Genomic DNA, 27,359 nt, shown 5'->3' with positions numbered 1-27,359 from the left:
TTAATTCTCCAACTTCTAATTAGAGCTGGTCCCTACTGCCTCAATCCTTATAGTCTCCTTTTCTCACACTTTCACCATTCATAGTCTCCTACTCCCTAAATCCCGTTTTCAGTCCCCAGTCTCTCAACCTTACAGGCCTCCAACCTTCTTATTCTTACCTGATTCCATCAGCCCCTTAGCCTTCAGTTCTCAGTCACCATATTCTCAGTTCTCACAGTTTTCCTCCCAACTCAATCTTTTTTTTTTTAACCCTTCCCCTCTGCCTTAGAATTGCCATTTCAAGGCAGAAGTTATGTAGGGGCTAGACAACTGGGGTTAAATGATTTGCCCAGAGTCACACACCAAGGAAGTGTCTGAGGCCAAATTTGAACCCAGATTCTCCTGACTCCAGTGCCATCTCATTGACCCCTAACTCAGTCTTTAATTTTGCCTCTATCCTGAGTTCTCAGCCCTCATCCTCTGAATTATGGATCCATGTTTAAAGCACCATCTTGCAGGCACTTAATGTTTATTGAGTATTACCTAATCCCACCCTCATTATCTGTCCCTCTTTCAGCCCTTGTTCACTGAAACAAATTTCTCCTCTCTACCTCCATCTCTTATAGCTCAAAGAGCCTCTCTATTCTCAGATCACACTAACATTTCCTAGCCCACTCTGCACCCCCAAAGCTAGGAGAGTGAGTTAGTCATTCACTGTTTCAAGACAACTAGCATCCCAGGCAGGAAGTATGTAATAGCACTCCCCAACCATCATCACTTCTAATCTTCAGTTGGAAAGGTCAAGGATTCAGGCCCAGGCATTTTGAGTCCACCTATCCACCTCCCTCCAACAACATTTTCAATGCTCCTCACCCAAATCCTAGCTGTAGTTTCAACTAATCCCAGTATTCCTAGGAGAGGATTAGGAGAAAGATGGCAATAGAAATGGGGAATGGAGGAGCATAGACCTCTGTCTCCCGAATAGGAGTGGAATTGAACAACTGGACTCAGTTTAGGCCTTTGATGGAGCTAGAAGTGTGAAGGTTGGGGGAAAAAAGGCTGAACACTCAGCCTTTGAGAGGAAACAATCTCCCATCAACATCCTCTAATCCTTTTCCCATTTCCATTATTTCCATTATCTTCAGTTTAAAGGGAATCACCAAATTGACTGGAGGAAGAGACAGGGGAAGGAGAGGAGGTAAAAGGAGAAAGATGGTCTGTGTGTGTGTGATATACCTGTCCTCTTTTCCCCACTTTCCTTTGCCTCGATTTGCCCTACCCCACTCCTTCCTATTTCCCCTATCCCTCACTGTTGTTCTCAGTGTTTAATCTTACTCAAAAAGGTAGTGAAAGGTTCTATCTACTCTCTAATTCAGAGGCATCCTACCTCTGGGTCATCCAATAATATATGAATTGAGCAGATTTGGTAATGAATGATTCCACTTGCCTGGACAAATCAGTCCAGTCCAAATTACTTTTCCTAAGAAGCAGCTTCCCCAAGCTCTTTGGGTGTTCTTTGATCCCTAAGATACAAGCATTCTTAAATCTTAGGGTTTACCTTCCTGGGTAAATCAGAGGGTAAATGTGTTTAGAGGACCAAGCAACCTCCTCCTAGGTAAAAGGTCTCATGAAATGATATAGAAAAGCCCAATCTTAATAAAGTTTAGGGTATACTAGAAGAAAAAAGTGATTGTCATTCATTTCCTGCTGAAAAGTATCTCATGGTTTTTTAGGATGTAACAAGAAAATAAGGAAGCTGAAGTCCCCTTCCTCAGACAGTTTCAACATACTGTGATATACTTTGAGAATTTTAGGGAGTATTATGGTTGGGCATTACATCCCCAAATCTGGTGGCATACTAGGAAGGAAATAATGCAAAGAACAAGGGAGGGGAGTCATCCCTGTAATAAATTAGACATAGAGTAATATCCCAATAATTTAGGGGCATCTTGCAGAAATATTCTGATCATAAAATATCAGGACAGTCTGGAACACAGACTTATATTGAGGAGGGGTATTCAATTCCAAGAAGAGGCCTAAGCTCCAGTTCCATGCACCAGAAATTTTGGGATGAGTAAATAGAAAAATGTGGGTAACAAATCTTTCAAGCTGTTCTAAAGATATTACCTTCAAGATTGAATTATCTATCTTAATTATCCCCAGGGGGGTTGGGCTTGATAAAACTCCTCTCCCATGAAAATATTTAGGGTACAGTTAAATAAAATGAAAGAACAGAAAAAAGGAGGAAACTTCATAGGACCATAAGATTTAATTCATCTTTGTTTATCATTAAGTGCTCACAAAATAAAAGGATATTAGTCCTAAATTTTGTAAATTGGGTATGAGAATTATACTCCAAAGATGCCCTCTAAAACTGTGAGAAGCAAATGATGGGGGTAGGGTAAGAAACTTGTCTTGGCAGACCTCCCCAGGAAGGGAATGGCCTGAGGAATAGAAAAGTCTAGGACTGAGGAATATACTAAAATGTCAACATTGGAGATAAATGGAGAATAAGAATATAGAAGGCTTTGGTGACAATATTCAGTACCCTGAGAATTTCGGGATACCTGGAGCTAGACAAATAGGGGGAAGAGAAAGAAAAATGCCTGTTCATCTGAGGTGAAGAGGAAGAGAAGTACATTCCTGAAGCTTCAGTGAAGTGCAGTGAATATGGGACCAGGATGGAAGCTTTTATGCCCCCAATAAAAAGAAACATAGTTGAGAAAATGGATATTGCTCTCTCCCCTCTGAAACTCACCCTTAGCAAGAGACAGAAAAGGCTGGCTTGAATCCCCACATTATTGGAGTATAGGGGCAACAAAAGTGAGAGAAAAGACCCTGTTGCTCTTATCCTCTTGAGACCCTTCATCCCTGAGGTCCAGCATGTTATTCTGGGGCTATGGTTTGCACCCAAAAAATAGATGCCAAGGATGTAAAACAGGATGGGGGAGGGCAATGCTTCATTCCCATTGGGGTTCACCGTCTCTGAGGCCCAGGGCAAAAGAAGCAAGGGCAGATGTTTATACCCCACCCACCCAAGATATTAGGGTCTAGATAAAACTGAAGAGAAAATGAGGGCTCATTTGCTCACATCCCTTGGGACCCTCCTCCCCAGGCCCCCAGGCATGAAAAGGAAGCAAATGAGGGCAGAATCCCCAAGGAATCTCCACCCTCAGTACCCTTTGCCCAGCAGAGAGGAAGGGATGCTCTTGAAGCTTGTACCCCGAAATTGGGGGGGTCGTGAAAATGGAAGGGGGGCCGGGAGCCCATACCCCGCCAGACGTACCACGCAGAGACACATGGAGGCGAATCTGTTCCGAGCCGACATGGAGGAGGGGAGAGGGATATTGGGGGAAGGGGGAGTGGGATATTAGGGGGTCCCAGGGAGGGGGGAGGGGCGGAGGGGCGGGGGCTGCGGCGCCAGCAACTGGAGGCTGCAGCCGGAGAGGAGGGGGGAGAGCAGCGCCTGCGCAGTGCGGGAGAGCGTCATGGGGGGAGGGAGAGGAATGAGGAGAGACCCCCCCGAACCAAGCGCTCCCTTCCCTCCCTCCCAGCTGTGGGTTCCCCCAACTACCCTTTCCGCTGGGTGCCCACAGTCAACTTCGCCCCAAGTCCACACATCCTCCCAACTTGCCCCCGCAGCCCTTTGCTGGCCTGCTTCCTCTTCCCCTATCCCTGGGCAGTCCCCAGAAACCTTCCTCCCTCGCACATCTGGTCCACGGGTCTGAACCGCTATGAGGCTCCGCATCCCAGCTGAAACCCCCAACCCCACCACCTACTAGCTCACTCCTGCCCAAAATAAGTTTTTCTGCGGAGGGAAACCTAAAATTGAGATTGACCTCCAAACTGCAAAGAGGCAGCCTCAGTGGATGGCCATATAAAGGCTGAAAGACCCCAGATAAGTCTCTGACCTCTTAGTGCCCCGGGCAATTTACAATTGCTGAGCAGGTGCCGGATCTGCCAGGGGTGGGGTGGAGGGTCCCCAAGCTGAAGTTCCCTTCCTTAGTGAAATCATCAGTCCAGTACCAAGTCATGATGCCTCCACATTTATGTTCCCTCAAAAAACTCCAGGTCTCTCAAGCTACCCATTCCTATCAAATTTCCTTCAATTCCTTCCTCCCCTCCAAATACCACAAAATTAGGGTCACTTTAAGTGTATATAATCTATATAAAGTACATTTTAATTTATCAAGGTTTCTCATAAATCTCAAATTAAAGTACCCCAAATGTTTCTGGTTTCCTGAATTATCTGAAATGGCCCCCTTCCAACTTCCTAATATACCATCCCTACAATGAACCCAGGGAACAAAGCAACCTATCTTTGACTGACTTGTAGAGACTTAATTCCTCTCTAATAGTGTGGGTACCTCCTTCTTTACAACTGGAAACATTTGCCCCTCCTTCATAACTTTCAAAACTGAATTTTAGAGACATCTCCAAATTCTTTTGTTCCTAAATTTCTCATAGATATGCCCCTTTCCTTTACAAATCCACCCCTCATATAGGGATAGGCGATGGCAAAAGAAAATGTTATAATTGCTCCTGATTACATTCAACACTTTTCCATGATCCTCTTCCCTAAATGGAGACATTTAGCTCCCTGCCTCCTCCAAAGTTTAATAATGAAAACTGACCACATACTAGGTATGCTCTCAAATCCAAGAGAGGGACCAGCACTTTCAGTGATTGTCTAAAATTAACTGCTTTCATTTTTCTAAACCTTTCAAAATTCCCAGAAATTGTCATCAGATTCCAAGGTGAGGTATCCAAAACAATTTCTATCAATCTCCAAGATTTTCCAAGTCCCCCAAATTTGATGACCTGAAATGTGCTTTGTGGGAGGAAAAAAAACATACACAAAAAAATATACTTTCTGGTCCTTCTAGAATGCTTTGTTGCAGTCATCTGTCAAAATCTAGTCTAGCCATATCAGTTTCTCTTTCATCATGTTTCCTATCATCCATATAGCTATCCACCAAACCCAAAATGATACCCAGGGCTCCCACCATCCCTTAAGCTTAATATTGATTTGGATGACTTCTTTAACTCCCCCCCCCCTTAAAATTCATTAAATTCATTAACCTGTCAGGAAAAAATGTAACACAAAGAAGGTTACACTAAAAAGATAAGTCCTCTCCTGGATTTTTAGGGCCTTCCCCTATCTTGGACCTCCTCAGAGAACCTATCCTCACCCACCTTAAAACTGAATTACTTGGGGCAGTTGGTTTAGTAGATAGATAGCCAGGCTTAGAAATGGGAAGTCCTGAATTCAAATTTGACCTCAGATACTTCCTAGAGGTATGACACAGTGTGTGTATGTGTGTGTGTGTTAGGGGTGCCTTTGCCGATCTTCTGTTTTGGTGCCAGTCCATTCTAAAACAGAAGCTAAGGGTTAAAAAAAAAACAACTACTAAATTCTATGGAGATTCTCAGGCTTCCATCTAATCAGCTCAAGATAGTACCCAAGACACTATGCTTTGCCATACTCCCTATTTCCAATCCCTCGTGTCCAGCTTCTCTCGTGACCCAAAGTATCAACCCTGGACCCAATTTCCTTCCTTCCCTGAAAGGGAAGCGCCTCTGAATAAGAGAAGGTATGGCTCTCTAATGAAGAAGACTGCTGGGGGAATCAGAATCTTTGGAACCACCATCCGAGGATAAAGGGGAATGGGGGAGAATTTTATAAACTTCCCAATTCTCCTCCAGGGGGCGACATTCTTTTCAGCCTCCTACCCCACCCCCATGTCCTTTTTTCCCTCCATTTTCCGTTTCCTGTTGCCTAGCAACACAGCAATCAAGGACTTTGCCATTGCCTTGACAACCGTCTCCCAGGGACACGAGATGGGTGGGAGGGGTGTCAGATCCGATCTGAACAGACCTCCATTTTAGGTAGCCCAGGCATAAGGACTCCCACGGCCAGATTACCTCTCCCAAAGACCCTACTCCCCTCCGGCGCCCTGAAGCCCACCCCCTCCACGCTTCTCTAATCCGGGACCCAGCCACGCCTTCTTCCGGTTCAACCCCGCCCCTTAAACTGATAACTCTGCCCAAAGCCCCGCCTACCGCCCTCCATGAGGCCACGCCTCCCTCCCCATTCGCTCCCACGGTCTCACCCCCATTGTCCCCGCTCCCACCCCGCCCCGCCCATCTCGGCCAATAAGCATGGGTGGTGGCCGGTCCGACTCCGCCCCCGGCGTCCCCGCGTTGCCCAATTAGGACCGCCCGGAGGGTTTAACTGCTTTGCGTCCGGGTCTCTGGACAAAGTCAACCGCCCCCTCCCCCACGGCCCCGCCCCCGTGCTCGCACCCCCAACCTCCGTGGGCCCCGCCCGCCCGCCTGCCAAGCAGCTCTAGTCGTCGCCGGTTACCATGGCAACGGCGCCAGCGCAGGGAAATAGGAGGTGGAAGGGGGAGGCAAGTGGGTTGGGGGCGGGGGCGGGAGAGACAGACAGACAGACAGACTAAGAGAGAAACTACAGATGGAAACCGATGGCAGTGTAAATAGGAGAGGGCCAGAGGCAAAAGCCGCTACTAGGCGAAGAACAAGTGCACACAATCCCTATGGACGAGGGCTGGGACATAGCGTCCCCTACTGGCCTTTCCAGTTCTACCCCTGTTCCTGCGGAGTAAGCAGGACTACGATTCCCAAGAGGTCCCAGGGCAATAGTTCTAGAGTGCTTAGGGGACTTATGCCCCAGAGACTCATGGGAGTTGAAGTCCCACCTTCACCAGCGCTGAAAAGTTTTCATAGCAAAGAAATCTACTGTCTTTCTCCCAGGCACCTGTGTGTCAAGTCTCCTTCCTATCCTTCCTTCCTCCCCCTCTCCTGTAGAGACCATTGGTAACAAGATCCGCAGCTTTTGGCTCAATTCTAGATCAGAATAAAAGGAAGCATGTTTCTCTGGACTTAGTTAACATCTTAAAAGCCCAGGTTTATTCTCACATGCCCATTTTCATCACTCTGAAAGATTTGCATCTAATACCTCAATAAGGGTCTTTCTCCTTGCATGTATCCATACAAAACGTCACCAGGGGAGGCATGGGTGGGTGGGTAGGGTGTCGTGGGAGAGAAGAAAAGGAAGTATGTCCTCAAATGTCCCTGGTTTGCCGAGGCCTTTCCTTCCTGTCTCCCCAATGTGTTGGCCTTGGAGAAGGGCAAGGGGAGAAAAGGGGGAAGAGACTAAGAGACACAGAAGGCACAGACAAGAAGCAAGAACAAGATGAGGGGAGGTGGGGGGTGGGGAGCATGAAAAACACAAGACATGGATCAGAGATAGAGAAATGGAGGCAGAAAGGCAAACAAAAAAAAATTTTTTTTAAGGTGGCAAAAATAGAAAGACAAGGAATTAGGGATAAGAGCACCAGAAAAAGGTCCAAAGAAATTTGAGTGTGGAAAAAGGCAGAGGTGTGAGGTGGGATAGCAGATGCTAAGACTAAAAGGTATCCAAGCTTGGTTTCCATGCATCCTGCTTCTAAGTCCTTTCCATAGCCTCTGTCATCCAAAGGCCCAACTCTATGCCCACGTGTACACATGAACATTCATGTGCATGGTGGGATATATGAGTTCCCCCCAGATTCTGTAGCTCCCACTAAATATAGACCCTTCCCCATCCTATGACTCACCCAGACCCTGCTTCCCCCAGGCGACACTTCCTGTCTCTCTTATTCTTCCCCACCCTCTCAGCTTGCCACCTGCCTAACCCTCTACACAGGCATCTAACCCCCAAATCTCAGATTCTCCTATAAGGGAATCAGGTGTCCTTCCCCCCACAACCACCAATACCCAGGCCATTCTGCTTTTCCCAAACTAGCCCCTCCACACACAGCTTTCTCCCTGACTCCTCCAATTTCCCCTACCGCCCCCAGTCCCCTTCCATTCTACTACTCCCCCTCATTCTGCCTACCTTCAGTTTGCCAAGCCCCATCCAACTCCTTAAGGCCTAAATCCTTTCCTGGGTCTGGGGGTCACCCTCCAAAACCAGGGTGTCCTTCACATTCTCCCCAACCCACCCACCTTAAGAACCTGGTTGAGCAGAGCTAGAGTTTCCATCTGCTTTTTTCTCCCCCTGGGGACAGGAGTGAGATCTAGCAAAGTGAATGGGCAATTGGTAAAGGAGAAAGAATGGGCACACCTGCTTAGGGTCTCCCAAATTTGCCACCCACATGACATCCCAAATCTGCCAACTCCTATAAGCCCTCCTCACAATCTTCAGATTTCCCCTTGCCCTAGAGTTGGAGATCCCCAATTATACAGCACCCCAAATCTTAACCTCATTTGAATTAGTACTTAAAATGGTTCCCTGTCTCAGGCCTTGACCCACTGAACCTTTATTACTTCCTGTCATCCTCATACTGAGCGATTCCCCAAAAATAAGTATGGGCCCCAAACTGAAGTTATAGTCCTCCAAATGGGCTTTCATCAATTCTCCCCAAACCAAAGAGTATCATTCAAGGCCTCTAATTCTCCCCCCAAGTTGACTTACAGCCCCTAAAATCAAACCTGCCATATCCTACCAGCAAAGACCCCCTTCACTCCTAAAATGTATGAACTACCCCCCAGTGTGAGCCAAGCTTCACTCCAAGACAAGCTTCCCCCACATCCCCCACAACTGCCAGACTCCCCCCAAACCATGGAAACCCCCTTACAATTGTGCTCCCTATAGACACTTGGGGAATCACTCCAGGGTGCCCCATGGATGCCTCTAGCTTTCCCTGCATTATCTATGTTCCCATGTTGCCCCAATCTAGGGAGATATCCTAAGCACCCCACTTCTACTGAGCTTTCCCTAATGGACCCTAGGCCCCAGATAAGGCCTGCCTGGTACCTCTCCACAAACTGTTCCCTCTAAATATCAACCTTCTGACACCCCTTTCTCCACTCCCCCCCACCAATACCCTGCTTACCTTGGTTGTCACGATACAGAGACAGTCCATGTTTGGGGGGCTGGCCGCTGTGGCGTGTGGGGGACTCTGACTTCATTAGGGTTTCATTCCCCGCTCAGCCAGCTCTCCCCCCTCCCCCCTCCGTACCCCACTTTTTTTGGGGGGCCGGGTGGGGGGAGGGGTGAGGAGGGGAGGGAGGGGGAGAGAAAAGAGAAAGGGAGGGAAAGCGTGGGAGGGAGGGGAAGTGAGGGCCCCAAAAGGTGGTCCCCCGAATAGAAGGCAGAAGGCTTAGGGGTGCCCACCCCAATCTCAGGAAGGGTGGGGGCGCAAGGGGCTTGAAGCCCCAGGGGCCGGAGGCTGAGACATGAGCTTGGGTAGGAGGGGGAGGGGTAAAGAGGTGGGAGAGACTGGGATGGGGGGGGGGTCTTGAGAGAGGGGCTAGGGGGGTCTCTCCTGGCAGCTGGGAAAGGGGGAATGGGGAGGGGGGATTGGAGGCGGCAGCCACGGCCAAGGGAGCAAGGAGCTGAGAAGGGAAGGCGAGAGAGGAGAGAGGAAGAGGGGGGAGGAAGGGAGGGAGCAAGGGATGGGGGGGAGCAAGGGAGGTTAACTCCTTCAGTGCTTGGGGGAGCCCGGATACACAGGGATGAGGATGGAGATGAAGGCGGAGATGGAGACAGAGTCACAGGCACACACATATAAATGAGGACAAAGAAAGCTACACAGAGAAGTCACAGCTAGAAAAACAGACAGCCAGAATCACTGAGACACAAGGAGAAAGGCAGAGATGTAGAGAAAAAAAAGGATAAAGGGGGGGGGAGGGGAAAAGAAATAATGGGATTGATTGGATTTCTTGGCAGGGGCAATGGTATGGTGGGGAGCACCTGTGAGTGGGAGGGGACCCTGAAAATATTCTCGAGGCAAGGAGGGGGAGAGGAGAGGGAGATAAAGATGGATTAGGAGGAAGGATTCTGAGACTCTGGCTGCCTGCACTGGGGGGAACTAATGGCCTCATCTTCCCTTTAGGATGTTTTAAGGAGGCTGAGATAAAATGTGACTGTCCTGGACTTTATGGGGCCAGAAACATGAGAGGCAGAAATAAGAAGGGAGGGATGTAGAGAAAGAAAGGTATCTACTGTAGGATATAGAACACAGATAATCAGTCAATGGCATCTCTGGCTTCTACTTCCTTCCAGGACCTTGGGCTCAGTACCCCTTTCCTAGAACTTCATTTTCTTGCCCCAGTTTAATTCTAATATTTCTTTTCCTTCTGTTGCCATGCCCAACTTCCCTCAAAGATAGATTTCCCTTTAGAACAAAGATATTTTTAGATCCTTACCCCAAGGTCCTTCCTTACCAGACGATCACAGACAGCAGCTTCATAATAATCCAGGATATCTGTCATGGGGAATAAGTGTGAGTTGTCCCATCATCTAGTTCTACATACTTTGGCTTTCCCTAGACCCTGTCCTGAATACCACCTACCACCACTCTTACCTGCTAACCAACTTTCCCAGGGATTCAAGAGTCTAAGCCCCTCTACTACTCACCCAGCAGAGCTTGGAAGAGGTCACTGTGCAGCACTGCCAGAAGGTGGGGTGCCCATTCCAAAAGTGGGGGAGCCAGAAGCCAAAGGGCCGACCTAGGGACTTGGGGAAATGGAAGACAGGATTATTGGAGTGGCAACCCAGAGAAAGACATTGTCACAAAACAAGGCATGACCTAGAGAAATACATGCTAATCCCTTCACAATCATCAATCCCACTGTCCCTCTCACCCCAGTCTTCTAGAGAGGAATCCTATATTCCAAGTTTCTACTGACCCCCAGAACTCCAAAACCTCCCCTCCAGAACCCAGTCTCTAACCTCCTGGTTTCCTTGGCATCTCTCTCTGTCATTTTAATCTCCCTAATCCATGAGGATTTGAGTTAAGATGCCTTCTCCACCCACTCAGATTGTTAAGTAACCATAATTACTCTTTCCTAAATCCTTAGACCTCCCAACTCCCTTGCTCTGTCAGTGTCTCTAACCCCCAACCAGATATATCTGTGACATTATGGGGGAACACCCATCCCATTTAGTGGAAAAAAAGAAGAGAGGAGGATAGAAGATAGGGGTCCTCTCTGGAAGAGACTCCATCAGAAAGGATAAGGAACAAGTAAACCTTTGTCCCTTAGGCCTGACACATAAAAGAACTACAGCTAAATTTATTCAAATTAGACTCAGTAAAAATATTAATTTATGGTTGGAAGAAAATGAATTGATCAGTGAGGAATAGGTGGTAGTTGTGTTCCCTAATGTTCTCTTCTCATTTCCATCTCCAGGCTCCAACCACGAATGGGAAGAGTCAGATCCTCTTCACAACTGGTCTAAGCAGATCCTAATAGTCCCTGAGATGATAAAATATGGCCAGAGCTTTTGTAGTAGTAATACTGAAATGACCTCTTGGGTTCCATTCAACCCCCCAAATTTTAGGCTGTATGGTAAGGACTTCCGAAGTCTGAAGGGGATGATGGGTGAAAAAGAGATACTTGGATCAGGAACACATACAGACTTATTTAGACCTCTTAATTCCCTCATGTATGTATGTATATAATGTGTCCATGTACATGTCTGTCCTGGGTATGGATGGTGTGGTTTCAAAGTAAGAAAGTGAATATAAAAGCCCACTGGACCAGAGCTCTCAGACATTGTGTCTGTGTATGTGTATGTGTCTGTCTGTCTGTCTATCTTGGATGTACATGGGGTTGTTTCAAGACAAGAGACTGTCAAAGCCCTCTGACCAGCTCTCTCAGACAAGATTTACTAAGCCTAGATTGACTCTTCTCATTGCCAAACAATTAGGAAGTCCTCTCTTTAGTCTAACCTCCATCCCTCTATTTAGCTTTTTTCCTTTTCTCCAGACCCCATTCCTCTCCATTCCATCTTATCCTCTCCTTTCCTTAAGAGACATTGATACGGGTCTTGATGGAAAACTGAGAGAAGGGGACCAAGAAGTGTGCTGGAATCCAGTGTCAGGAGCGGAACCCAAGAGGAATGGGGGGGAAAGACCTAAGAACCACATCTCCCAGCATGCTGTGGGAGCAACAAGCCCCACCTACCTCCCCCGTTGTATTATGGGTGATGAGTCAGGGGTAGGGCAGGGCAGGGTTGGGCAAATCAATGTAGTAGGAGGGGGGAGGAGAAGTGGAAGGTCAGAGTCAAGGGAGGAGGTACCTTTGGCAAGCACAGGCCAGGCAGGAGGCACCAAACAGGAGATCGAGATGCAGGTTTCAAGAATGGTCCCCAAAGTGGGGCTCCAGCTGCTGAAGCAGGGGAAGGTCAGGTGAGTGAGGGGGTGAGAGGAGGGTTTGGGGAAGGTGGGGCAGGGGCTGTGCAGGAAGAAGGCTTGAAGGTCCCCTCCATCTGCCATTCCCTTGGCTCCTAGTCTATGGAGCCTTGGGGGAGGGGAATGAAAAGTTAGTCTGTGATGAGGAGGGCAGTTGGGAGTGGGGGTGGAGGGAATTAGGGTAAAAGGGCCCTAATGCTAATCGCCTTGCCCTCTTGCCCAGCCCCCAGAGCTATGGTTCACTTTTGGGCATGAGGGCTACTCGGAACTACGCCAATGAGGCCATGGAGGTAAGCTCGAAGGGTGTGCTGTGTTGGGCTGATCGAGAGGCTGGGGGGCTCCCCCTGGCTGTCTGCTGGGATCAAGCTGTTCTTCTGAGTCACCTGCTTCTGTGTTTGGCCCTGAAATTAGGGGAAAGGTCATGGGGGGGGAGAAATTGGGCCAAAGGTTACAAAATCTGTATTGCCTCACCTGTACCGTCTTGAAGCCTCCTCACCTTGCCTTTGAACCCTCTAATCTTCTAGTTCTCCCTTTATAAGGGCACAGATCTAGAGTTAGAAGGAGTCTCGGAGGCCATGGCGTCTGTATTCCCTATTTCTTCCTGGCTCCTGCCCTGGCAGCTCCCAGTATTTTACTCTTCCTTCCATTCCCCATAGGTGGACAAAATGGGTTCTGTTTCCTCAACAGCCTCATCAGTGGACAAAGATAACCCAACTGTGGAGAGTGGGGTTAGTACTGGGGGAATATTTCTCTTTCTTCCATTCAACTTCCTGGTATTTCTCCTTTCTTCCTGTCCCAGGGGTCCAAGTCATTTGCTGTAGGGATGTTTAAAGGACAACTTACTACAGACCAGGTGTTTCCATACCCTTCAGGTAGACTATTATTCCTCTGGTAGGAGGTTGGTAGAGGAAGGTCTGCTTTCTTAGGGTGCTGTCCAATCTAACTGTCCCTCTGGCCATTGTAGTGCTGAATGAGGAGCAGATGCAGTTCCTGAAAGAGTTGGTGGGGCCTGTGTCTCGATTCTTTGAGGTAAGGGCTGGGGATGGGGTGCCTTGATGATGGTTGGGGCAGTTGAGGGGAGAGAGGTTGCCATCCTGTTTTTTTGTTTGTTTTTAAACCCTTTACTTTAGGTCTTAGAATCAATTCTGATTCCAAGGCAAAAGAGTGATAAGGGTAAAGCATTTGGGATTAAGTAATTTACCCAGGATCACACAGCTAGGACGTGTTTGAGGTCATATTTGAACCCAGGATCTCTCAACTCCAGACCTGATGCTGTATTCACTGAGCCACCTAACTGCCCCAATCATGTTTTTATTAGTGATTTACACAAAGGCAGAGATGACCTATTTAACAATTTTGTGGATGAGCTAAATCAGGGAGGTACAACTAACATACTGAATAACAAGAATGAGGAACCAAAAAAATCCCAAGAAGCTGGAAAGAGGGACTGAGCACATATAACAGAAAAAAATGTTACACCCCACAGTTGGGTTCACAAAGCTAGATTTACAAGAATAGGATAAAGGAGTCATGACTAAAAAGAGTTTGTATGAAAAAGATCTGAGGGCTTTAGTTGCCTTTAGTTCAGAATTCAGTAGGAGTCACCAGAGGAATATGGTAGCTAAAGAACAAATATAATCATAAGATGGATGACTATGAAACATAACATCCAGAACCAGGGAAGTCCTGTTGTGCTCTACCCTAGTCAGCCCACAACTAGAATTTAGAGTTTACTTCTAGATTCAGTGCTTTAGGAAGGACATAGACAAACTAGAGTAGAACCAGAAGGTAGTGAGCGGGGTGGTTAGAGGACAGGAGGCCATCTTATATAAATATGGTTAAAGGAAATAGGGGTGTTTAGCTCCCAGAAGAGATTTCTTTGAGAGGTGCTGGGCTACATAATAGCTGCTTTCAATTTGTCATTATACTAAATTTGACAAGCATCAACAAACAGAAACATTTCCACATATAAAAACAGAAAAAGAGGATTTATATATGAAACTAAATTTCTTTACAAGTAGCTTGGGATTTTTTGTTTGTTTTAAAATCTATAGAAAATTCAACATTTTAAATATGCCAGGGATGTTGAGAGGATTCTGGTATACACATCTGAATTGACCTAGGTAGCCTTTGATCTTCTCCAATGTTTTAGATTTTGTGATCCTGTGTTTTCCCTCCCTTATATCCAGGAAGTGAATGACCCTGCCAAGAATGATAGCCTAGAAAAGGTGGAGGACTCCACTATGCAGGGGTTAAAGGAATTGGGAGCCTTTGGGCTCCAAGTACCCTCTGAGCTGGGAGGTGTGGGTCTTTGTAACACACAGGTAAGACTTTCCACTCTCTCCCTAAACCTACTGTAAGTCAGAGTCTCCCATTCCCTACTCCCTCCATATCTCTATGACTATGACCTCTTTTCTGCTTTGCCTCAAAGGACTCCTATACCTTGAGTTTTCAGTCTATGCCTTCCTGGTTTCCTAAAGGGAGACTCATTGGGAAGGGGCTTTATGAAGCTTGAACTGCTTTTACCCCTGAGATTAGTGTGTGAGAAAAAGAGAAATAGAGAAAGAGTGTGGTTAATAGGGAGTATGATCCTTGGAAACAGGATCCAATAATGCAGAAGCCCATGACTCAAAGCAGAGGGCAGAGGTATCTCTCAAAGCTGGCCTTTCCTCTGTTCTCCTCTGTGCTCCCAAACCTGCTTTTCCCTAAGCTCCTTCTTAGCTTGGAGTCTCAGTACTTTCTCTGTTTTAACTACTATCATAAGATAATTGGTTTTGAGCTTGGAAGGACTTTTTTCCTAACCTTCTCCAGATATCCACAGGCCTCTATATCCAGACTAAAACTTAATCTCACAATCCTCATCTCTTTTCCTCCTGGCCCCTCCAACTGTATTTAAGCATATTTTCACAAGTATGGACCAAATCAGATGCTAACTACTCCTTATGGCTCTCTTGCATGTTACCCTGGTTATATCCCTAGTGTAATTTCCTGGCTACTCAGGGTTGGGGGGACATGGCATGTAATCTTTGGTTGCTAGCCCCAGTCAAACCTAAGACCCAGTCACCTTTCCTACCAGTATGCCCGCCTCGTGGAGATTGTGGGGATGCATGACCTTGGTGTGGGCATCACTCTGGGGGCCCATCAGTCCATCGGTTTCAAAGGTATTCTGCTCTTTGGCTCTGATGCCCAGAAGAAGAAATATCTCCCCAAACTGGCATCTGGTAGGTGAGGCCAACAGGAGGAAGAGTTCAAAATTTGTTCAGGTGGAATCAAGAGTTTTAATAGCCTTTCCCAGAGCTAGTTACCACATGAAACCTGGGTTTCATCTTTGGGTTGAGGAGGGGGATGATGATATTTGAAGGGGTCAAAGGCTGGGTATTACTGGAGGAAGAGGTGTATATAGGATTATTAGTAGATTGGGGGCAATGCTAACCAGTGGTTACTTCTGGGATGAACTGATGTGATTGTGGAAGGACAAGGCACCCAATAAGGGAATCCTTAGGGATCCACCTGTGGGCTAGGAGTATGTTGGGACTTGGAGTAGGGTTGGTTGTGTGGTTCTCTTTCCATAGTAACCTCTCCTCCCTTGACAGGAGAGAACTTGGCAGCTTTTTGCCTAACAGAACCCTCGAGTGGATCTGATGCAGCATCCATTCGAACTACAGCTGTTCCTAGCTCCTGTGGAAAGTACTATACCCTAAATGGCAGCAAGATCTGGATCAGGTCATTTACTCCACCCTGGTTGGTTGGTTGGGTCCTACAAGTCTCTATTCTGACCTCCCCCATCTTATGCCTTACCTGGCTCCCTTCTTCCCCTTGGAGCCTCTCCCCTCTGCTTCCCCTCCTCCCCATATCCTGATCTGGTCCTCCCCACCTTTCCACAGTAATGGGGGTCTGGCAGAGATCTTCACAGTATTCGCCAAGACACCAATTAAGGATGAATCCAGTGGAGCAGTGAAGGAAAAGATCACAGCTTTTGTGGTAGAAAGAAGCTTTGGAGGAGTCACTAAGTGAGTTGCAGGGAATAGGGGAGGCAGTGGAGAAGGGACAGGGTTGGGAAAATAAAACCTAATGGGACCTGGGGACCCAGGACCAGTTTTTCCTTTCAAGCATGCTTGAAGTTTCAGCACAACATTAAGGCAACAGGGTGGGTAGGCTGGAGCTCAACATGCTAAGAACCAGTATAGTCTTAGTAGCTTACCCAGCCCTGTCAGCTGGGAGTTCAGCTCCTTTTATGCAAGTGACTGTATAGATCTTTGTCCCCACAAGATGGTGCCCCTGCTTTTTTCTAGTCTGTCACTTCTCATTTTCCCATTCCATACTCATGCAGTGGGCCTGGTGAGAAGAAGATGGGAATTAAGGCTTCCAACACAGCGGAGGTGTTCTTTGATGGGGTGAAGGTGCCTGCAGAGAATGTGCTGGGGGAAGTTGGAGGTGGCTTCAAGGTTGCAATGCACATCCTCAACAATGGAAGGTTCGGCATGGCTGCTGCCCTGGCTGGCACCATGAAGAGCATCATTGCCAAAGCAGTAAGTCGCACAACATCCCTGGTCTGCCAGTTTGGCCAAGTTTTTCTTTCTTCTCAGTCTAATTGTCCCTTTTGAGGGCAGCTGGGTTGCACAGTGGATAGAGCACCAGGCCTCAAGTTGGGAGGTCTTGGGCTTAAATCTGGCCTCTGACACTTCCTAACTATATAACACTGGGCAAGTCACTTACCCCTGATTGCCTAGACACAAAGTAAGAAATTAAAAATGTCTCTGTTGGGACTAACTTGAATGGATCTTCCTGATAGTCTTGACCTTCACCCCCATTTCTGCCCTGCCTCAAGGACCTAAGTGCCTGGAGGCAGCTCTCAATTTCTTGTATGATTCTTTTCTGCAGCTTTAGCCTGAAAGGGAAAGGGAAACGATAAGCATTTATATATCCCCTACTGTGGGACAGGCCAGTCTGTGCTTATTGCTTTACAAGTATTATCCTATTTGATCCTTATAACAACCCTGAGAGGCAGGTGCTCCATTTTCCAGTTAAAAGAAACTGGTAAACAGAGCTCAAGTGACATTGCCAAAGCTAATGAGCATCTAAGGCTGTATTTGAATTCAAGTCTTCCTGACTTCAGGTCCAATATTCTATCTACTGTGCCACCATCTATCTCTGTATACCCCAACCTGACCTCCTTAATGAGACTTTCTGCCTGTTCTTAAGAGCTTGTCCTCTAACCTTCTGGTTTGGAGGAATAGAAGTGGACAAGAGAAGGGCCAGGGTGAAACTTGAGTCCGGGAATATTCTTGGGTATGTGTAGGTAATTGTTCTCCAGGATTCTAGTGTACCATGTCTTTGTCCTAGGTAGACCATGCTGCCAATCGTGTCCAATTTGGAGATAAAATCTATAATTTTGGGTTGATCCAGGAGAAGCTGGCTCGGATGGCTGTACTGCAGTATGTAACAGAGGTGAGAGGCTGTCCCTGGCTGAGATTTCAGAGCAAATCCCCTTCCCTCCTCGAAGTCCTCAGCCACCTCTCAGACCATTATTCATCCTGCAGTGTGCCAAAAACTAGAATTCGATTTGATTAGGGTAAAAAGGCTGAAGGGAGATGAGATTGTCCTTCATGGATCCCTTCCCCCTTTGGAAAGCTATGGACAAGGACTTAAAGAGAAAAGCTTTTGAAATGGTGAGAGGCCCTGATTCTGTCAACTTGTATTCTGGTTATTCTGATGTGCAGACTGACGAGATGGTGACCCTGTGACCCTCTCCAGGGTTAGAAAGGCACTTAAGAGGGGTGTGCCTTTTACTAGAGCCTTGGTTTTCTCCTTTTGGAAGTTAAGTACAATTCTCAATAAGCCCCCTTGTATGCCGATTTATACGGGTCCAAAATTATATGGGTCCAAAATTCCCCCTGGGAATTGTAATTTGGCTTGTCCTCAGATATGGGAAAGATTTGGTTTTTTAATGGGGCTCCTTATTTGGGTTGGAGGGTGGAATGGAATGGTTAAATCTTGTTTGGTTTGGAGAATTTCAGAGATGAACCTAGTCTCTTCTCCCTTGCTCCTAACTTTATTGCCTCAGTCTATGGCTTACATGGTGAGTTCCAACATGGACCAGGGATCAAAGGACTTCCAGATAGAGGCAGCCATCAGCAAAATCTTTGGCTCGGTGAGACCCTGGGATGTGCTGGTTGGGGAACAATGGGAGGAGAAAAGAGGGTCCATTAGGGTGTAAGAGTTGAGATGGGTATTGAAGATGGGTTAACAGGGCTAAGAATAAACCTGGGGATAGTGTGACTGGCTCTAACCCTTCCTGCGTTCTCTTTCTACCTTCAGGAAGCAGCCTGGACAGTGACAGATGAGTGTATTCAGATCATGGGTGGCATGGGTTTTATGAAGGTACATATCCCCCATTCATACCATACACGTCTATGGGTAGAGATAGCCATGAGGCCCTCTCTGGCTGTGGGTGAAATTGGTTCTAGCGGTGGGAAAAAATGGTCTCCAACATTTTGACACTGCCCCGTTTTCTTGCCTCTAGGAACCAGGTGTGGAAAGGGTGCTTCGAGATCTTCGGATCTTCCGAATCTTTGAAGGAACAAATGACATTCTGAGGCTGTTTGTGGCCCTTCAGGGCTGTATGGTAAGCGGGAATTGGGGAGAAGTAGCAGAGTGATGTGAGGATGTGAGTGTTGTAGGGTCTTGTAACTATATATATCCCTCCTATTCCATAAACAGGACAAGGGAAAGGAACTCACTGGTCTTGGGAAGGCTCTGAAAAATCCATTTGGAAATGCTGGCCTTCTACTAGGAGAGGCAGGGAAGCAGTTCAGGCGGTATGGACGTGGGACTCAGCTGAAGGAAATAGGGGAGGCTGGGGACTTGAGAGGTAGAGCTTGCCTTATAGTATCCTTCCTCCAGCCGGACAGGTATAGGCAGTGGCCTGAGTCTAAGCGGGGTTGTCCACCCAGAACTGAGCCAGAGTGGCAAATTGGTGAGTAAAGAACTTAAAGTGGAGGGATAATAGATAACAGTGGGGAATCTGGGTATATATGTGGACCCCTCTTACTCCTCAAGTCTCTTCCTCCTTCTCTAGGCAGTAGGAGCTCTGGAACAATTTGCTACAGTAGTAGAGGCCAAGTTGATCAAGTACAAGAAGGGGATTGTTGGTAAGACTCCCAAGACTATTCCCCCAAACCCTTCTGACTTCCCTTATCTTCCCATGAGCAAACTCCCTCTATCTCCTCTCCAGATGAACAGTTCCTCCTCCATCGATTAGCAGATTGTGCCATTGACCTCTATGCCATGGTAGTAGTACTTTCCAGGTAAGAAGCCAGCCAGACCTGGGGCACCATGTGGGAGTGAGCCTATTCCATTCAATATCTTCCTTGCCTTCTTTCTCCCACCTCAGGGCCTCCCGATCTCTGAGTGAAGGTCACTCCACAGCCCAACATGAGAAGATGCTCTGTGACACCTGGTGTATAGAGGTATGGGTTGTGTTTGCCACAGAGGAGGGGTGAGGGAAGGGACAATAACCTTCCTTTTTCATCCCTACATCTTCTCCTAGGCTGCAGCCCGGATTCAGGAGACCATAGCCAGCCTGCAGTCCGATCCCCAACAGCCCCAGCTCTTTCGAAATTTTAAGGGCATCTCTCAGGCGATGGTGGAAAAGGGAGGAGTGGTTACCAACAATCCCCTTGGTTTCTGAGCATTCTCAATGTCTTTTTTCAAACTACCCCTTGTGTGCCTTTACTTTGGCCAAAGCCAGGGTTCTCATTTCATCCCTACCTCATACTAGCCAAAGCCCTTGAGAAGGAAGACTGAAGTGACCACACCTGTTTATCTCCTCTTAGTGGGGAGGGGCTTAAAAATCTTTAATTCTGCCTTAACAATGGGTGAGTTTCTTCTTCACAAAAAAGTAAAGATTTCTAGCATGGAAAATATTGTGTGAGATGTCTCTCCAAATCCCATTCCTTTCTTGGAGCCAGAGATCTGTCTTGCCAAGAAAAGAGCCAGAATCAATAAGAAATTCCCTTCTATTGCTTTATTTAGGGTTTTATACACAAAAGTCTAAAATAAATAGCAATATAGGCAGCTATGGAACCCTAGCTTGGGGCTCCTAAATTCTAAAGGCAGGTGGAGATACCATCCCCCAACATACCAACCCTTTCCTTACTCTCCAACCACTTGGGCAAGAAAGACAAATAGGATGGGAAGGGATTGTCATAGGGCTACTTCATTCCAGAAAAATATCTTTTTAAAGTATCAAAAAGTATAATAAAAATGTATTTTTCCCTCCTCCCCCCCTAAAAAAGTTTATATATAAAATCCTGTAACCCTGGGTCAGATCAGGCACTGTTGGTAGTAGCAACTCCTTGGTTAAATCACCCAAAAAAATTTTTTTTGGACCTGATGGCATCCAGTAGCAAAAGTGAGTCTTGGCTACAGAAACGTGAGGGGGAAGGGGTACTCACATGCTGGGAATTAATAGGAATTATCAAGACACAGATAGTACAAGAAAACCTGGTCAAATTGATAGATAAGGTCCTACATGACATCCACAAAAAACTCACTAGGGTTGCCCATGGCCAGGTGGAAGCTCTGTCGACTGGCAGTTAGCTCAGGTGGTACAGAGCCCAGGTCTCGAACAGGAGGTGCTCCAGGAGGCTGAACTGCTGGGGGGGGTGGAGGTGGCATCATAACTACCATCATGGGGTTATATGGTAGTGCCACACCAGGAGGCGGCCCATAGGGATGGAGATTAGGGTGAGAACGAAGGCTGCTGCCACCCCCACCTAGTCCCCTGGGTGGAGGAGGGGTGGCATCACCAGAATCCCCACCCCAGTGAAGGCTACCACCACGGCTTGATGGCTCTGATTCACTACCACTGCCTGATTTGGATTCCGGACCTCGATCTTCTGGCCTCCCAGGACGTCCTATGCCCCCATCACTTCGTGTAGATCCACTGCTCCGGCTTCCTGGGAGAATGGAGTGGGAGTATTTGGAACACCCATAGGAACACTGGTATTTGGCTCCTCAGGTACTACCTACCCAGCCACCCCAAGTTCATCTGATAGCCAACTTACCCTCACTATGCTGGCTGCCAGCACTGCCCCCTCCATAGCTATAGGATGAAAGCTCATGATAAGGGGGAGGTTGGGGACTATAGGGATGTGGGGCTGGATACTGGTAGGAGAAAGTAGGTAGCAAGGGCCATGGTGTGGCCCCAGGCAGTGGAGCCAGTGTGTCCTGGTCAGAAGCTCCACTTGATCCATCATTATCATTCAGAGAGAGGTTCACAAGGTCTGTAGGGAGAGAGAGAGAACACCCTGGTTCAAGAATCTAAGCTCTTTAGCCTCTATGTTAGGGAGAGCTGGTTTTTAAGGGCATCTTAGAAAACTGGGATGGTTGGGACCAAGGGAGGAAGACTTCTGCAAATCCAAGTTTCTCAAAGCCCCTTGGACAAGGGGAGAATCAGTTTTCATGGGATTTAGAGCTGGAAAGGAGCTTATTTTTAGAAAGAAGGAAACTGGCCTAATAATTTACCCAGTCAGACAGGTTTGAGTTAGATTCAAACCTAGGCCTCCATGCCAAGCATTCCATCTGCCCTCCCCCCAACCCTGAATCAGGGAGAGTAAGACTTGGGGTCTGTGAGGGATAGAAGTCAAGGCAGGGCACTTTTCAATCAGGGAGGGCTGAGGGCTCCCGGGTCGGGAAGTGGTAAAGGAAGGAATGCCTTACAGCTTTCACAGCCCCCACTGAGGTCCCCGAAGACATAGTAACACTGTTCAGAAAAGGTGATCTTGTTGACAGTATGCCGGATTAGGCCTGCCTTGAGCAACCCACTGGCATATTTCCTTGCCTCCCGACGTTCAGGGAACCCTTCCACATGGTGGTAAAGCCAGTCGACTACATCTGAGCCTGTTGTAGACCAAGAAATCACAAAGGGCAACATGGACCCCCAATTCAGTCCATTTTAGCCATTCCCTACCCTCTTGTTAGCCCTCCTTACCCAGAAAGGCATTGGGAATAGTTATCTTAAGCCACATTCGATCCCGGACCTCCAGCCCAGACTCAGGCGCTGCCATGGCCTTGGTCACAGATGCCATGTCTGTGTGTATAGAGAGGCTACGTCCTTCACAACCTAAGGGGGGAAAAGTACTCACAGAGGGCAGAGAATAGGACCCATCTCTTCTGGGAGGAACAGAATAATCGAGGTAATAGTCATAAGAATGTGAAGTGGCCATGCTAAGTTGAAGGCCATTCAGGGAGGTCTGATGTCAAGGACTTCTTCCCTTGTTGGGGAGGACAGTACTGTGGAGGAGGGCCTTACCATCAGGCAGGGAAGAGCCTGAAGTTATAGTGCTCATAGAAGAAGAGCCTGGGTAGGCAGGGAAGGCACCAGTGAGTGCTGCTGAATGGGAAACCCAGGCCGCAGGGTCAATAGGCTGGATTGGCTCATCTGAGAGGGAAGAACACAACAGAAGATCAGAATTGAATCACTTCAATTTCCAGACCCACTTCTGCTTTGAGTTTATATACTCTACTACTCCTTAGCTTCCTTTGTCTTCAAAGATTCAGGACTCTCCTAGTTCTCTCTGTCCCCCTAAGCCACTGGTTTTATGCCCTCCTCCAACCCCCAAAATGCAAAGAGATCACTCACTTCGGGGGAGTGTGAAGTAAGCCTGAGGGGAGGGATCCCAGCATTTGGCCACAGTTAACACGATGGGGCTGTAAGGGAGGAAGGGCTGGTCAGTAGTAGACTGGAATGACAGTATCATGGAAGGGCAAAATACAGGATAGAGCAATTGGAAAAGATTTGAGGAAAGAAAGACTTTAGAGAAATGGGATATAGAAAGAGCAAGAAGGGAGCAGAGAACTGAGGGAGGAGAAAGGGGGAGGGAGCCAGAGGTAAGAAGTACCAGGGGAAAAGAGCTGATAAGACTAGTGTGAGGGTTTTTCGCCTCACCCAGGCTTGTGCACAATCTCTCTTAGCACCCGTACGGCATCATCATTACTCATGTTCTCAAAGTTCATGTCATTCACCTGGGGAGTTAAGAGAATCAAGGTGAAAGAGAGGCTATAGGTCCCAAGAAAGGGGGAAAACCTGTGCTATGATGCACACCTGCAGCAGCATGTCCCCTGGTTCAATTCGCCCATCTGCAGCCACAGCACCACCCTTCATGATGGAGCCGATGTAGATGCCACCATCGCCACGCTCATTGCTTTGGCCCACAATGGAGATGCCCAGGAAATTGTACTTCTCTGTGGAGGCATTTTGTTTGGCAGTTTGATTCCCCATCCTCTGGAGGCTCAGATGAACAGGCCTCCAATAAACAGCCATAAAAGTCATATAAAAGTCCCAGCAATCTACCTCCCATACATGACACCTCCCAACCTAGGGTCCCAGGCATCCAAATGCCCCCATACCCATGTTGAGCGTGACTGTGATGATATTGAGAGACATGGTAGAATCTGTTACACTGCTGAAGGATGAGGTCTGTGGTGGGGAAAAAGCAAGGAGAATGAGGAAGTTTCATTCCTTTCTGGAACTAAGATGTTCAACTCTATATTCCTTCTTCCACCTCCTTTTCCTCTTCTATTTTATAGATCTTTTAGAGATTTCATGGGTCTTCCATAGACCCAGTTTCTCCATTTCCCACTTCTACCCATTAGTTTCCCATAGAGTGTCTGGTCACATCACCCTTTCTAGTCGAGGTGGTCGCTGTTTCCTCCTCCGACGGTGTCTCTTTAAGAGTCGGGAGGCACTGCTCTGCTCGGTGGAGCTACTGAACCTAACAGGGATAATGTGGGCAAAAAAGATCAAGAGTCTAAGAAAAGCAATAAGACAGACCATGTGAGCTTCACTTGGACAGGGAAACAATAGTGGGGAACAGAATAAGAACCGGAGATATAAGCCATAAGAAAGACAAGAAGAACAAGAAAAGGATATAAGCCGTACCTGCTCATGGTATCATCCTCATCTGAATCTCCTAGGCTGGTGTTCTCTAGTTCACTAGTTAAGAGAGTAGAGGAGCTCTCATAACCAGCCAGGTGCCGCTCCAATCGGGAAGAACCATTAGGTCGGTGGCCACCACCTGGTTGGATATAGGGATTTAGGTGGCCAGCCTGGACTTCTGCTCCAGGGGGGTCCCTGGTTCTCTCTCCTTGTTCCGGTCCCCTTGGGGACCCAGATGTGCATACTGCACAAAACACTCTTCCTTTTCTCATAATTTAGGAGTGTAACTTCTCTCACCAACATGATCGATGCTTTCTCTCCTCCTAGACCGATCCCGTCTCAGTGATATTACTGATTCTGTTTCTGTCTCAGGCTCTAGGTTTTCTCGGCTGCTAGATACATTAGGGCTGGGAATAGAGTAGAATCATAGAAAGAGGTTAAAGATGATGGGATCCTTCCTAAAAGCAATTGTTATTAGCTAGCCCCAGAAACCTATATTCTCTCCTTCCCTTCCTCCCACTCCCATCACCAACACGATTTCCCAGGACTCACTGGAAAGATGGAGGCCTTGAGTCCCCAATGCCACTAGTCCTCTCAGGAGGGAGGGGAGGCAGTGGTGGGGGTGGAGATGAGGGTTCTGCTCGAGGCTCAGGAGCTTGGGGGGTGTTCTCTGGCTGAGGGTTATCTGAGGACACAAGCTACAGAGGGAGGGAACAAGGATGGAAAAGGGCTTGTTAGGAAAGGTCAGAAGAGGGTAAAAGTTCTGGTGGGGAAATAAGAAGGAAGGAGATGGGGATGAGGCCAAGGAAAACCTAGAAAGGGACCCAAGAAGAAAAAAGAAAAAAAAAGGAACTTGAGAGTCACATGAATGATAAAACAGGGTTTATGAGACTGAAAAGTAGTTTTGAAGGAGAGAAATAGGAAAGTCAGAAAGCCCCCTGGTAATTTGGAAGGAGAGGTCATTCCCCCCCCCCCACCCCCAACTCAAGACACCTTACCCAAGAGACTACCCTCCCATTGAAGCAGGGCAATCGGGCATTGTCATCTGAAATCTCCTCCTTCACCACTCTGCAAAGAGATGGGAATAGTCAACAGTGCTAAATGAAACAGTGTCATTTCAAAATTTCTCCCTTTGAGCATACCAGTCTTCTTTCTGAGCCTCTCCTAATTGGAGGTGGGGGTAGGGGGGGTCTTTTAAAGACTGTTATCATTTCCCTTCCTTACTTGTAGAGGACCAGCTCCCTCATGTTGGCAACAGCCCAGTCTCCCATCTCCCTCTAGGAATCCCCCAAATCTTATAATTCCTCCTAATATCTCCCTTCTTTTTTCAACTAATGTTAGGAACATGGCAGAAGTTCTGAATGTTTCTGAGTCTATTTGAAACTCCTTAGCTTAACCTTCAAGGGTGACCCTCACTAAGCTCACCCAATCACCATTACAACCATTAAAACTAATTGCCCAACCTCAAGGCTTGGTCTGTCTACCCCATTTAGATAAATATGGCCCCTCTTTCTTTTACCTTGTTCTTTGCAGAGACATATTCCTCTAACTCCCCAAATCCTGCCTCTTCCTTAATTTCCTAACTCTTTTCCAATGGGAGCCATTGACCCCCATCTTTCATTCCGCCATTACCTTACTGGCACTCATGTCTGGAGGTCTTTCCAGTCAGTAAGCATCCATCTGAATGCTCCCCCCTGCCCCATGACCCATGTCCAGATCCACTCAAACATATTATACCATCTGCACTTAGATTTCTGTATGTCTAGGTAAGCACCCTATCAGACTATCTGAAGGTGAGCCCTGCCTTCCTGCACTAATGGGAACTAACTCATTAGATCCAAAGGTACAACTCTCTTTCTGCTACCATACAATGCAAACTGACGAAGATCCACTAATCCAAATGTCCATATTTCTTAACCTTACTTTCCTCTGAAGATCTCTTTGATCCGGGGCTACTACATCTCCTCAGTGCCCAAACTACCTTTGTCTCTTAACTGTACATCCTCCATAACTAGCCCTTCAGTTTAGTATGTTTTGGAAGCCTCACAGCCTTAACCCATTCTATCTCCCCAGGATGAGCTTCATTCAAAGCCTTACCTCCTACTGGGAACAAGGACATTCTCTGGCATTATCCCAGGATAGATATAGTATCCCCAATCAATCCCTAGCACCATCCTCATCAATATCTTTAACATAGCACTTTTTGTTTAAGCGATCTAACTGGATCCGGGCAATAAGTGTTAGAGAGAAATGGTACAAACATCGTCGCCTAGGGAGCCTGTGGGGAGAGAAAGTCAGACTCCAAGTCTAGAGACCTCGGTTCTATTTCTGACTCTGGCACTTAATATCTGTTTGACTCTGTGCAAAGTCACAACTTCTAAGTGCCTCAATTTCCTTGTCTACAAAACAAGGCTTAATTTCAAGAGCGTTCAAAATGGAATCATGACTTTTGGAACACATCGTATTATTTCCCGACCTATTCTCCCAAGGTTCTTGAAGCCCAAGTGCCATTCTCCCCGGTTTTACAAAGCAGGAAACTGAGGCTTAGACAGAAGAAAGACCCTAGTCGAAGACCGGGCTCGTCCCGCCAGAGGGAAGGCAGCGGCCCCTCGGACCCTGCGCCTCGGACGCCGCCTCCGCCACGCCTCCCGGCCGCTCGGGCGGGTCCTGGGCCCCGCGCTCACCCAAAATCCTGGTCCATTGACTTGAAGTAGTACTTGGCCCCGGCGGGGCGCTGCAGGACGCTCTTAAAGTCTCCTAAGGTGATGCGCTCGGCCGGGACCGGGATCTTGACCAGGTACGGCGTCTCCTCCTCGTCCAGATGGTAAATCACCTTCGTCTCGCCAGCCCCACCGAGTCCAGCGGCGCTGCTGCCCGCCATGGTCCCGCCCGCGGCGCCCTCCCCGTCTCGAAGATGATCTTCTCTTCTCCCCTCTCCTCCGCCTCCTCTCCCACCAGACCGAACCCAGCCGCTGCCGCCGCCGCCGCCGCCGCCGCCGCGCATGCGCACACGAACGCCCAAGTGAGCCAACCAAACAGAAGCAGACGAAGCGGAGGGGGGAGGGAGGCGGAGCCTAGGTCCGGGGCCGACCTCCCCCCAACCCGCCCCGCTTACATTTTCAAAGTGGACGCCCTCCCAGCTCTTCCCCCTCCCACCCCCCCCCCTCCAACCCGGCCCCATGCCACACACTTCCCACTGCCGCCCCCTCACGTGACACGATGCGCCTCACTTC

At 47.8% G+C, this 27,359-nt stretch overlaps 3 protein-coding genes across 14 annotated transcripts in view; 1 reads left to right on the top strand and 2 right to left on the bottom strand.

Annotated features, from left to right (window-relative positions):
- The window catches only part of DLG4 (discs large MAGUK scaffold protein 4), a 26,100-nt gene extending 15,598 nt beyond the window's left edge, over positions 1 to 10,502 (bottom strand). The window contains exons 1-2 of one of the 10 annotated variants that reach the window (XM_056817658.1): positions 10,409 to 10,502; positions 10,198 to 10,256 (exon numbers count right to left, since the gene is read on the bottom strand). Coding sequence is in view for 8 of the 10 variants with exons in the window: in XM_056817651.1 (XP_056673629.1) it covers positions 3,266 to 3,307 (42 nt within the window). In the remaining 2 variants the exon portion in view is untranslated. Of the gene's footprint in view, positions 1 to 3,265; positions 3,447 to 8,882; positions 9,640 to 10,197; positions 10,257 to 10,408 lie in introns of those variants that run through there. The other 9 variants (XR_008916483.1, XM_056817657.1, XM_056817653.1 and 6 more) reach the window with 9 other exon arrangements.
- A 1,432-nt stretch (positions 10,503 to 11,934) lies between these two features.
- On the top strand, positions 11,935 to 20,108 carry ACADVL (acyl-CoA dehydrogenase very long chain). Of its 2 annotated transcripts, XM_007483214.3 has the most exons (19): positions 11,935 to 12,182; positions 12,409 to 12,475; positions 12,985 to 13,057; positions 13,150 to 13,214; positions 14,375 to 14,509; positions 15,262 to 15,406; positions 15,779 to 15,908; positions 16,070 to 16,195; positions 16,516 to 16,714; positions 17,529 to 17,633; positions 18,250 to 18,336; positions 18,504 to 18,566; positions 18,709 to 18,810; positions 18,906 to 19,003; positions 19,089 to 19,161; positions 19,264 to 19,336; positions 19,420 to 19,492; positions 19,579 to 19,654; positions 19,735 to 20,108. In XM_007483214.3, exons 1-19 carry the CDS (start codon positions 11,974 to 11,976, stop codon positions 19,873 to 19,875), a joined length of 2,040 nt encoding a protein of 679 aa, XP_007483276.3. In that variant the 5' UTR covers positions 11,935 to 11,973; the 3' UTR covers positions 19,876 to 20,108. The 2 variants fall into 2 exon arrangements, with proteins under 2 accessions (XP_007483276.3, XP_056673625.1); XM_056817647.1 differs by lacking the exon at positions 12,409 to 12,475 and having other exon boundaries at positions 12,007 to 12,182.
- An 88-nt stretch (positions 20,109 to 20,196) lies between these two features.
- DVL2 (dishevelled segment polarity protein 2) lies at positions 20,197 to 27,184 on the bottom strand. 2 transcript variants are annotated; one of them, XM_056817648.1, is made up of 15 exons: positions 26,811 to 27,184; positions 25,125 to 25,194; positions 24,679 to 24,824; positions 24,424 to 24,533; positions 24,130 to 24,265; positions 23,872 to 23,962; positions 23,598 to 23,667; positions 23,293 to 23,432; positions 23,137 to 23,213; positions 22,831 to 22,898; positions 22,501 to 22,629; positions 22,180 to 22,311; positions 21,909 to 22,088; positions 21,254 to 21,472; positions 20,197 to 21,145 (listed from the first exon to the last, which is right to left on the bottom strand). In XM_056817648.1, the coding sequence occupies exons 1-15, from the start codon at positions 27,128 to 27,130 to the stop codon at positions 20,715 to 20,717; spliced, it is 2,319 nt and encodes a 772-aa protein (XP_056673626.1). In that variant the 5' UTR covers positions 27,131 to 27,184; the 3' UTR covers positions 20,197 to 20,714. The 2 variants fall into 2 exon arrangements, with proteins under 2 accessions (XP_056673626.1, XP_056673627.1); XM_056817649.1 differs by having other exon boundaries at positions 21,254 to 21,475; positions 21,876 to 22,088; positions 26,811 to 27,129.
- Between the last annotated feature and the right edge of the window lie 175 nt (positions 27,185 to 27,359).

The sequence above is a fragment of the Monodelphis domestica genome, chromosome 2 (assembly GCF_027887165.1).
Source record: "Monodelphis domestica isolate mMonDom1 chromosome 2, mMonDom1.pri, whole genome shotgun sequence".
NCBI lineage: Eukaryota > Metazoa > Chordata > Mammalia > Didelphimorphia > Didelphidae > Monodelphis > Monodelphis domestica.
Note: the sequence above shows the minus strand (reverse complement) of the source record. Positions and strands in the feature narration are given on the sequence as shown.

What these genes read in the sequence shown, in the direction of transcription:
- ACADVL (XM_007483214.3), top strand. Translation starts at nt 11,974, where the DNA reads ATGGGTGATGAGTCAGGGGTAGGGCAGGGCAGGGTTGGGCAAATCAAT. An exon ending in GGTGTTTCCATACCCTTCAG is followed by an intron (nt 13,058 to 13,149) that starts GTAGACTATTAT and finishes TGGCCATTGTAG; the next exon opens with TGCTGAATGAGGAGCAGATG. An exon ending in TGGCCCTTCAGGGCTGTATG is followed by an intron (nt 18,811 to 18,905) that starts GTAAGCGGGAAT and finishes TTCCATAAACAG; the next exon opens with GACAAGGGAAAGGAACTCAC.
- DVL2 (XM_056817648.1), bottom strand. Translation starts at nt 27,130, where the DNA reads ATGCGCGGCGGCGGCGGCGGCGGCGGCGGCAGCGGCTGGGTTCGGTCT. An exon ending in AGGCTCTTCCCTGCCTGATG is followed by an intron (nt 22,312 to 22,500) that starts GTAAGGCCCTCC and finishes TTCCCCCCTTAG; the next exon opens with GTTGTGAAGGACGTAGCCTC. An exon ending in CAGTGGGGGCTGTGAAAGCT is followed by an intron (nt 21,473 to 21,908) that starts GTAAGGCATTCC and finishes CTCTCCCTACAG; the next exon opens with ACCTTGTGAACCTCTCTCTG.